General features: G+C 39.4%; 2 protein-coding genes across 2 annotated transcripts; one reads left to right on the top strand and one right to left on the bottom strand.

Moving 5' to 3' along the window:
- Positions 1–690: 690 nt before the first annotated feature.
- LOC113067028 (uncharacterized) lies at positions 691–3,226 on the top strand. The gene is made up of 3 exons (XM_026239221.1): positions 691–1,918; positions 1,998–2,154; positions 2,487–3,226. Exons 1-3 carry the CDS (start codon positions 1,774–1,776, stop codon positions 2,992–2,994), a joined length of 810 nt encoding a protein of 269 aa, XP_026095006.1. The 5' UTR covers positions 691–1,773; the 3' UTR covers positions 2,995–3,226.
- A 207-nt stretch (positions 3,227–3,433) lies between these two features.
- LOC113066543 (protein ALP1-like) lies at positions 3,434–9,723 on the bottom strand. The gene is made up of 3 exons (XM_026238437.1): positions 9,678–9,723; positions 4,757–6,053; positions 3,434–4,669 (listed from the first exon to the last, which is right to left on the bottom strand). Exons 2-3 carry the CDS (start codon positions 5,071–5,073, stop codon positions 3,748–3,750), a joined length of 1,239 nt encoding a protein of 412 aa, XP_026094222.1. The 5' UTR covers positions 5,074–6,053; positions 9,678–9,723; the 3' UTR covers positions 3,434–3,747.
- Between the last annotated feature and the right edge of the window lie 344 nt (positions 9,724–10,067).

Raw genomic sequence — 10,067 nt, 5'->3', positions numbered from 1 at the left:
TTATGGAACAGGCCCCAGGATTACTGGAAACTTTCAAGCAGGTGTAATTTGAAGCTGGTTTGAGCTAACCACTGCAGAGCTGTGGCCCTCCAGGAACTGAGTCTGGGACCAATAGTTAGGCCAAAAGCAGAGCAGTTTTGAGTGTCATGACCCGTAAGCCGTTTGTTTGAAGCTGGTCAAAGGCTGGTCTAGAGCATGTAGACGGTGGACACAAATGAGCAGCTACAGCGTATTCAAAATTAACGGGGTTTTGACAGAGAGGATCACAAATATCTAAAAATGTGACATATTGAGCAGCTACTCTGATGCTAAATTTTGCATGATTCCCTGATTTTCATTCAATTACAGCCTTTCCTACTGATGTACTACATCAGGGATGCAAAACTCTGGCTCCAACACAACTACCTGTAGTTTTTAAATAACCCTGAAGGACATGATTAGCTGGATCTGGTATGTTTAATAAGGGTTGAAGCTAATATACGCAGGGCTATTCTTATTTTTAAACCCAAGAGAAGAATGGAAATTAAATTAGTATATCAGGGTTTTGAGGGCTGGTGAAATAATTGCCTCTAGTGTGAACTCATATGTCAAGTCAGCTATTATGCTTTATATAATACAGAGTATTAAACCACATCACAGATAAACAGAGAAATTGCAAAATCAATAAAGGCAATTCAGATTCTACTTTAAAGCAGGTATAAAAAAGAAGTCTGATTATTCATCTCAAGTCAGTTCAGATCAATAACTGAAGATAAACAATTTGAAATGACATCAATGTTTGAAATGACAAATTCAGTTGTAACCAGTTCTACAAAAGGCAGCAATGTTCAATTAAATTCAATTAGAATTGTTTCAGTGTTGAGTGAATTCAGTTAGGTAACATGTCAATGTTGCAAGATGGGATTCAGCTGTAAAGAAGCTCTATATAAGATGGTATGCCATCATCAAGCTTATGTGGATCTCAAGATTTGCTGTTTCTGAAAGTCTTTCCACAGTAATGGCACATGACAGGGTTCTCTTTGATGTCCCTGCATGATTCATAGTTCTTGTTTTTTTCTGTAAAACAAATTTCACACTGACGGCATTTAAACAGGTCCCTCTTGAATAAATCCTCAGGTGGTGCTTAAGGTTACCATTTTGGTTGAAACTTCTTTCCAGTATGAATTCTCATGAGCCTGTTAAGGTATCCTTTATGAGTGCAACCAAGTCTCTCCATAGTGTGAATTCACATGTGGACGAAAAGGTTTTGCTTTTTTCTTGAAACTTTTTCTACATAGATGTCAGGTGAAGGATTTGTTTCAAGTGTGAACTCTCATGTGGCAATTAAGGTTTTCTTTTTTGTTGAAACTTTTTCCACACTGTTTGCAGGTGAAAGGCTTCTCTCCAGTGTGAATTCTGAAGTGAGCCTTAAGGCCTGTTCACACCGGGACGAATTCCGCGCGCGATATTCGCCGACGTTTAACGCCTCGTGACTAAACAAAGGGCGCCAATGTGAGTGTGCACACCGACGCGAAAAACGCCACGCGTAAAAGAGTCATTTTTTAAAAAACGCTTCGGGTTCGTTTTTTTGGTTTGACGCACCGCGTCAAAAACTATACGACCAATGAGAATGGCACTTTTGCACACGTGTCTGGAGCTTCTGAAGTTACAGTAAAACACAACTTGGGGGCGCTCAAACACAAAACTGTCTTGCTGTGAGCACACATACGTAACGGCGAAGAAGATATACGCCAAGTAGCGTCTACACTGCCGGGAAGAAATAAGACGAAGAAGATGCAAGGCAAGATGAATGTAGAGTTGCTGGTCTCGTTGGTGTCGGAACACAAAGAACTATATGACAAACGTGACAGCGATTACAAAAATCTTGATAAAAGAGAACTGTTATGGAGTGGTATTGCACAGCAAATGGGCCTTGATGGTGAGTTTCATTTAATTTAATTGTCTTTCATGTACGTTCCTACAAACGTTTGACAATCGCCATCGTTTGTGTGCTGTAGTGGAGGAGGTAAAACACAAATGGAAAAGCCTGCGAGATACATATACACGAAAAAAGCGCGAAGATGATTGCCGAAGTGGACAGGCTGCTAAAAACAAGAAGACGTGGAAATTTATGAAGGTCATGGAGTTCCTCGCAACATCAACTGAATTTCGAAGGTAATATTATTAGAACATTACAATACATAGCTGTGTGAGCTCTGCTATAATGCATTGACATTAAACATTGATTAACATGATATCATTGCATGTTCCCTGTTCACCATGCGATCACACCTCTAGTTCAATATATTAGTTTATGTTCTGTGTATAGGTAACCTCTGCTGAAATTTTGTTGCCTGACATATGGTACATTAAAATTTGTATGAATCTAAACTAAATTAGTAATTAAACATTAAGCTCTGGAGTATTTTGTCAAGATGGGTATGAAGTGTGGCATGGCCCACAGTGTGAGTTATTGTTTCTGATGTAAACTGAATTTGTCTTTACAGTGTTCACAGCAATATTTCTCCTGAAAATATGAATGAAGGGGTTGAGCAAGTGGTGGTTCAAAAAGAAGTCAGCGACAGAGAAGAAGCATCAGCAAGCACGTCTCCAGGATCATCCTTCTCCAGCCCAACTGTGACCAGGTCTACTTTCAACAAAAGAAAACGGCCAGAGACACCAGACTTGTTGGACCGGTACCTTTTATCCAAAGAAGCCAGGGAAAGTGAGAAAGAGGAACGCAGAAGAGAGAAAGAGGAGCGCAGAGAGCAACGAAGAGAGCAACAAAATGATGAAAATTACTTGTTTGCTCTTGGCTTGATACCAGCACTAAGGAGATTGTCCCCAGCCGTACAGTCTTCAGTCAAATTAAAAATACATCAGCTGTTGCATGATGCTGAGTTTGGCCAGGCCTCTTCTGCTTTTTTTCCACAGCAGTCACCGGTGTCCTACCATCAGGTCCCCCCACAGACCCCAACAAACTATGGCTGCTCTACAACTTCTTGGCTACCCTAATAGATGTTTACTGTATACATTTTAATTCTGTATTTTTTTTGTTTGTTTTTTTACATTCAAGAAATTTAGTTGAAAATGGCCGTTTCATAAATGTTTATTTGCACTATTGTTCACTTGCACTACAGTCATTGTGACTTATTTGCACAACCTTTTCTGACGCCCTTTTTTACTTTATGTTTGTGATTGTTATTGCAACTTGTAGTTCATTAAAAAATGTTTCATTTTTCCAAAAGAAATTGTGCATAAGTGACTTGAAAGTAATGTAACATATTTTGGGATTTGGCATATATTTGTACATAAGTATTCTTGACCTCTTATTGAAATAGCTATGTGGCTAATTATGGAGTCACTGCATTTATAGGCAACAGTTATCAATCTACAGGAACATAACCATTTTGGGCACAGCATTGTGCAGGGAATGAGAACATTTTAAAGAAAATGCTAGTAAAAATGTTTATTAAAAATACACATTTTCAAAAATACAACTTACATTTAGTTGTAAATAAGTATATGTTGAAGTGACCAAATACTTTACTTTTTGCAAAAAAAAACTATGCTTTAACTTTGATAGAACATGTTATATCAAAAATATTTAATTTGCTGTGGTGAGTGCTGCCATATTAATTAATGAAGAATCAGATGCAATAGATTTGATAGTGTATTCAAGTTCACAGAAATTGTATATATACACATACACTAGCAGTTTTCTCAATGGAAAATGTAATTAAAATGGCTCAAATTTATAGGTTGATATTATCTGTTCCCCAGAGCATGGTTCACATGGTCATACTGCCAAGCAACTTCTCCTGCTGGTGAGTTGAAGTACTCTTTGTACAGTTCTCGGACATTTTGGGCCTCCACAGATGCCCGCTGCCCCCTACAATGTTCAAAGCCTTGTAGTGGTTGCTCACAATCATGGTCATCCTCTGTGGCACGATTCTGGTCATTTCCGTTCGGGCGCAAATAATTGCACAACGCACAAGCAGCTTTGACAACTTTGTCAACAACACTTGGTTGAACCTGTAAAGTTCTTTGGAAAACCCGGAAGCGTTGACTGAGGATGCCAAATACATTTTCAGAGATGCGCCGTGCCCGAGACAAACGATAATTGAAAATTCTCTTGTCTGTGGGGAGGCGGCGTCCAGGGTATGGCCGGAGGAGATATGGTTTCAGCGGAAAAGCTTCATCCGCCACAATGACATGGTTAACTTTTCCCAGCTCAGGAGCACCTGGAAGTTCACTTGGTGGGGGAACATTCAGAGTTCCATTTCTGAGTGCCTTTCCCAGTACAGAATTGGCAAAGATTCCTCCATCACTGTTGCTGCCATAGCTCCCCACATCAACCACCAGGAAGCGGTAATCTGCATCAACTAAGGCCAGCAATACAACGGAGAATGTACCTTTATAATTAAAGTATAGAGAACCAGAGTTTGCAGGGGCCTGGATGAATATGTGTTTCCCATCCATGGCTCCCAAGCAGTTAGGGAAATTCCATCTTTCATGGAATCTCCTGGCTGTACTCCTCCACATCTCTTCAGTAGGCACTGGCAAATGTTCATCTCTGAGGCAGTGCCACAATGCATCACAGGTTTCACTCACTATCGAAGCCACAGTTGACACACCAAGTCGAAAGCTGAACGCAATAGAGCGGTACGAGTCCCCAGTGCTTAGAAAACTGAAATAGAAATACTAATTTTTAACAACGCTCCACATATGTTTTTACAACATTCTTTGAAGTGAAGAATTATGTAAACGAACTCACCGTAAACACACGGCCAAACGCTGTTCTGGGTCGATTGGTTTACGGTAGTGTGTCTGTTCTTTCGTCAGCAAGGGAGCCAGTTGTTGAAGTAAATTTTCGAACTCACTGACGGACATTCTAAAATACCCCCGAAAACGCTCATGATACATTTTCAGCTCTTGTACCAGTCGATAAAACTCCCCATGTTCTTCTCTTCTCGTAACTATGGGATGTACCCAAAATCGGCGTCTTTTCCGGCGTCTTTCCTCATTCAACAGAACAATAATTTCTTCATCGCTGGAACTGGAGCTAGAGTTACTGGTGCTTGAAATATTCATGTTTTCTTTGTATGATTCTGACAAGCGCGTAAATACTTGCACTCTTCTTCTGAGTGAAAAGCGAGTTTAAGAAGCGTAAAGTTGCGCAGCGCCACCTTGTGTACAGGGGTATTTCTGTTTTACATTAAGCGCCATCTAATGTCAGGGAATGAATTTGCATGTTCACTCGGCTCATCGTCAGCGAAAATCGCTTGGGTGTGAACACAAAAAACGTGTTGGAAAACGCTGGCGAATAACGCGCGCCGATATTCGTCCCGGTGTGTACGGCCCTTTAAGGTGTTCAGGTTGACTGAATCTTTTTCCACACTGTTGGCAGGAGAAAGGCTTCTCTCCAGTGTGAACTCTCAAGTGCCTGGTAAGGTTTCTTTTATGAGTGAAACTCTTTCCACACTGTTGGCAGGAGAAAGGCTTCTCTCCAGTGTGAACTTTCATGTGCCTGGTAAGGCTTCCTTTACGAGCGAAACTCCTTCCACACTGTTGGCAGGTAAAAAGGTTCTCCGTAGTGTGAATTCTCCTGTGGACGTCAAGATTTCCACTTTGATTGAAATTGTTTTCATACTGAGGGGATCTGTTAGGCTTCTTTCTTTTGTGAATTTTCATGTGCCTGTCAAGGTTTCCTCGTTGATTGAAACTTTTTCCACACTGTTTGCAGGTGAAAGGTACCTCTCCAGTGTGAATTCTCATGTGCCTGTTAAGGCTTCTTTTATGAGTGTAACTGCTTCCACACTGTTCACAGGTAAACATGCTCTCCATAGTGTGAATTTGCCTGTGGACATCAAGGTTTCCTTTTTGATTGAATCTCTTTCCACACTGAAAGCAAGTGAAACAACTTCTAGTTCCTGTCTTTTGAACTCTTTTTTGCGTAGAAGTCTTTTTAGACTTTAAGGAACAAAAATATTTTTCTCCGGTTATGAAATCAGGAAGATCTTTCTCCTCAATTTCATTCAGTACTTCCTGCTCCTCTTTCAGTGCCATTAGGTCTAAAGTGAAAACAAAAACAAAAAAACAAATAAAAGTTAACCCCAGTTTAATGGCACAAAGCAATCAACATTTAGATATGTAATGCATTTATGGCTTGATTCTACACCAGGGTGAAGTAAAATTTTAGAAAGAAAAACACTGATAAAGTACAGACACTTGAAAAGTACGTTTAAAGTGGAGTAAATAATTTCACTACTGTCCGCCTCTGCCTACAGAGTTTAAGTTTACCGTAATACAATTAATATAGATTATCTAGATTTTTTTTTATGTCTGACTTCAGGAAATAGATATAGACTGATCTATATATACTATTTATTATGCCTACTAGGGCATAAAATAGCAGAAAATCTTGCTAGTTTAACAGCGTAAATACAATCTGTAGCTATTTGCACAATGTAAATAGCATATTGCAAAAAAAAAATACTTTCATCGCTAAGAAAATATGGTATTTTGACTTACTGTAAATAGCCCCTGCCAATACTTAAGCCCCTTTCACACTGCACGTCGGACCCGGCAAATTTCCAGGTTGCCTTCTGTGTGAAAGCAACCACGTCCCGGGATTGATTCCGGCATTGAACCCTGGTCGGGGACCTAGTAACATTGCTGGGTTCAATCCCGGGGCAAGCGCTGTGTGAACAAAAGCCAGATTTAATGGCATATCGTAGTGATGATGCATGTTATCGCGTGACTCTTTTACCAGCTGTTTTGAAGGAAGATCAACGTTCACGACAAAAAAATATCTGCAAACTGTAATGAAGCAGAGATCAGTAGGCTCCTCACTTTCCGCGCTGACGCCGAGATCGTTCGCTTGCTTCAGTGAAAGTATAACATGCTTAGCTTTTTCGACTCGTACATTACACCTCTCGGCCTGATGTCACGTGTCGTTACAGGACCTTTACGGGTTGTGTGTGAAAGCACGCACGTATTCCGGGTAAATCACTTGCAGTGTGAAAGTGCAAAATGTAGTGACCCGGGAAAAATTGCCGGAACACTTTACCCGTGTATTTGCCGGAACCGCAGTGTGAAAGGGACTTTAAAGGGGTCATGTGATGCGATTTCACGTTTTCCTTTCTCTTTGGAGTGTTACAAGCTCTTGGTGCATAAAGAAGATCTGTAAAGTGGCAAAGACTAAAGTCTCAAACTCAAAGAAATATTCTTTATGAAAGTTATGACTTGTCCACACCCTCCTAAAACACCTTGTTTAAACGCCCCAACTTGTCTACATCTGCTTAACTACTTAGTTTGGCCTTCCAAAAGAAGACACAGCTACAAATCAATGGTTAAGTTGTATTGATGACACTGTTCCAGAATAGTTCAAGCCAAATATTCGAGTGTGTGCAGCACATTTTATGGAGGACTGTTTCCTGATCCTGGCAGAGAAGACTACAATGCAGGCTGTTCGGTCTCACAGTCTGCAAATACGTTTGCATATATAAAGGATTTGTCAATGATGAGCGAGTTTTGAGCTGTGTAGAGCAGCGGTTCACAATTCCAGTCCTCGCGCCCCCCTGCTCTGCACATTTTGTTTGTTTCTTTTACCGGTTCAGATGTTTGATCTATTCGAACGTAAGTGCCCTGCGAAGTGGACATCACAGAATATTACTCCATGATTCCAGTTCAAAGCGAATGTATATGTGAATTGACGTGTACAAGAGGTTAATTTAAATTGTATTTATTTACAGAGGTATATGATGTCACACTTGTCCGTGTGTGAAGACGCAGCCAAATCTGTGAATGAATGTTCCAAAGTGAAGTTAACTTTAACAGATTTCCCAGCTCAGGGAGTAGGGAAAAAAACACTTTTAAATGTTAAAGGGATCATGTCAATGGGAACACAGTTCATGCTCGGAGCTCACTTCTAATGAGCTGATTATCTAAATTATGTGTGTTAACGAAGTGAGATGAGCGAAATATGCACAAAATATGAAATATGAGTTTCGGGGCGCGAGGACTGGAATTGAGAACCTCTGGTGAAGAGTAGTGTTTGTTGTTTGTCGTTTCTCTGATCAAAAATGCAGACATGGTTTTATGTTTATGCGGTGCGATGCAAAATAATGCGTAAGTCAGTTTAAGTCATTATACTTCATAATAATGTCCCCACTGCATGCAACAAATGACCCTCCCCCGTGTGCCGGCATGTTTTAACTTTCAGTAATGGTAACGGCGTTGTAACGACGGAAAAAAGTAATTTGTTAGATTACCCAGTTACTGAAAAAATAACGTTGTTACCTAACGCCGTTCTTTTAAACGCAGTTATTCCAAACACTGTTAATAACTTACCTTTATGTTGTTCCAAACCTGTAAGACCTCAGTTTTTAACTTCTAACTGACCCTCTGATGTCACATGGACTACTTTGATGATGTTTATTTATGTTTATTTATGGTGTGATCTGCTGCAGAAGTCAGCAAAATTATGCTCAGGAAATATTAAAAAAATAAGATAAAGAGAAGGATGTGACAAAAAAAAAGTGATTTGAAACTTTTATGATGATCCTTTGCATGTTTTGTTTGTAGAGTTGTGGCTATAATACAATAGTATAATACAATGCGGTTGCATTTCAAAATATCTGACATGGATCAAATTTAGTACCACATGTGGAAGTTTCCAGGCGGATTCCAGGCGGTTTGTGCTGTTCACACTGCCCTGATAAAAACAGATCTGCAAAAAAATCAGATTTGGGCCACATTTGCCTGCAGTGTGAACGTAGCCTTGGTCTGTTTACACTCTGGTTGATGCCCATGATCATATAGAAAACACTGCTACCCTGCCCCAGATGACACTTAAACAGTCAGAACTAGACGTCTGTTCACAGAACATGCCACAGCCAAAATAAGATAACTTAATATTAACAATCACAGGAATCAATCATGGTGTTCGGTGGCTGTAAACAGTGAGAGCTCTTGTGGCAGGCACATGGGATTTAGGTGCCATGGAACACATGCTATATAATGGATTAAAAGAGAGGAAAAAATATGATTTAAGGTGGTAAATAAGTGTAGAACTTGATTGTGTGCATCACTTGGCGTGCAGACTCTGAGATATGCTACACACCTGCAATGCTTAGGTGCTCAGGGAAATGTGATCTATTAAAGGAGAAAAATAAAGTATGGTAGCAACTAAGTAATTGTAAGAAAGAACTGCACTGTCTGCTTAGCTGCTAATTGGAATCCAGATATCCAGCTATTGGCGGGAATAACATAACTTATTACTGGAGCTATACAATTGAAGATCCTAATTAGCATATTACTATTGTCAGTATTAATATATAAGCTAGTTTTAATTAAATACATAACACAAATCACATTAAAAATTAATGAAGAATTTAAAAGTATTTTTTTTCATATAAAATATATGAATTTCCATTGATTTGACTGGATGGACAAGCTGTAAATCAAGATGAACCACCAGTAGCTCCTACATGATGTCAAAATAACACATGCCCAATATAAATGCAGGATCTTCACAGCTGCATTTGAAGACAGTGTTAGTATTTGTCTACTCATGTGATCTTAATATGTCTGTGACATTCTTCATAAATATCATTCATTCATTCATTTCTGTAGAGCAGGACATTTTAATAAGGATCAGATGAGTGAGTTCAGGTTTGAGAATGAAAACCAACCTGTTTGTTCCTCAGTATCTTCATGTTTGACTCTGAATATTTCTTCACTCTCCTCTTTAATAAACTCCATCTTTGTTTGTTCCTCAGTATCTTCATGTTTGACTCTGAATATTTCTTCACTCTCCTCTTTAATAAACTCCATCTTTGTTTGTTCCTCAGTATCTTCATGTTTGACTCTGAATATTTCTTCACTCTCCTCTTTAATAATCTCCATCTTTGCTTTTTCCTCAGTATCTTCATGTTTGACTCTGAATATTTCTTCACTCTCCACTTTAATAAACTCCATCTTTGTTTGCTCCTCAGTATTTTCATGTTTGACTCTGAATATTTCTTCAATTTTCATGTCTTCACTCTCCTCTTTAATAAACTCCATCTTTGCTTTTTCCTCAG

This window comes from Carassius auratus, chromosome 4, assembly GCF_003368295.1.
Source record: "Carassius auratus strain Wakin chromosome 4, ASM336829v1, whole genome shotgun sequence".
NCBI classification, from domain to species: domain Eukaryota; kingdom Metazoa; phylum Chordata; class Actinopteri; order Cypriniformes; family Cyprinidae; genus Carassius; species Carassius auratus.
The sequence above is the reverse complement of the archived record's forward strand: the minus strand, read 5'-3'. Positions and strand labels throughout refer to the sequence as shown.

Bases quoted from the DNA above. Each gene is read 5' to 3' on its own strand.
- LOC113067028 (XM_026239221.1), top strand. From the start codon at position 1,774: ATGCAAGGCAAGATGAATGTAGAGTTGCTGGTCTCGTTGGTGTCGGAA. The intron at 1,919-1,997 runs GTGAGTTTCATT...TGTGTGCTGTAG, and splicing joins ACAGCAAATGGGCCTTGATG to TGGAGGAGGTAAAACACAAA. The intron at 2,155-2,486 runs GTAATATTATTA...TTGTCTTTACAG, and splicing joins ACATCAACTGAATTTCGAAG to TGTTCACAGCAATATTTCTC.
- LOC113066543 (XM_026238437.1), bottom strand. From the start codon at position 5,073: ATGAATATTTCAAGCACCAGTAACTCTAGCTCCAGTTCCAGCGATGAA. The intron at 4,670-4,756 runs GTGAGTTCGTTT...TTTCTATTTCAG, and splicing joins CGTTTGGCCGTGTGTTTACG to TTTTCTAAGCACTGGGGACT.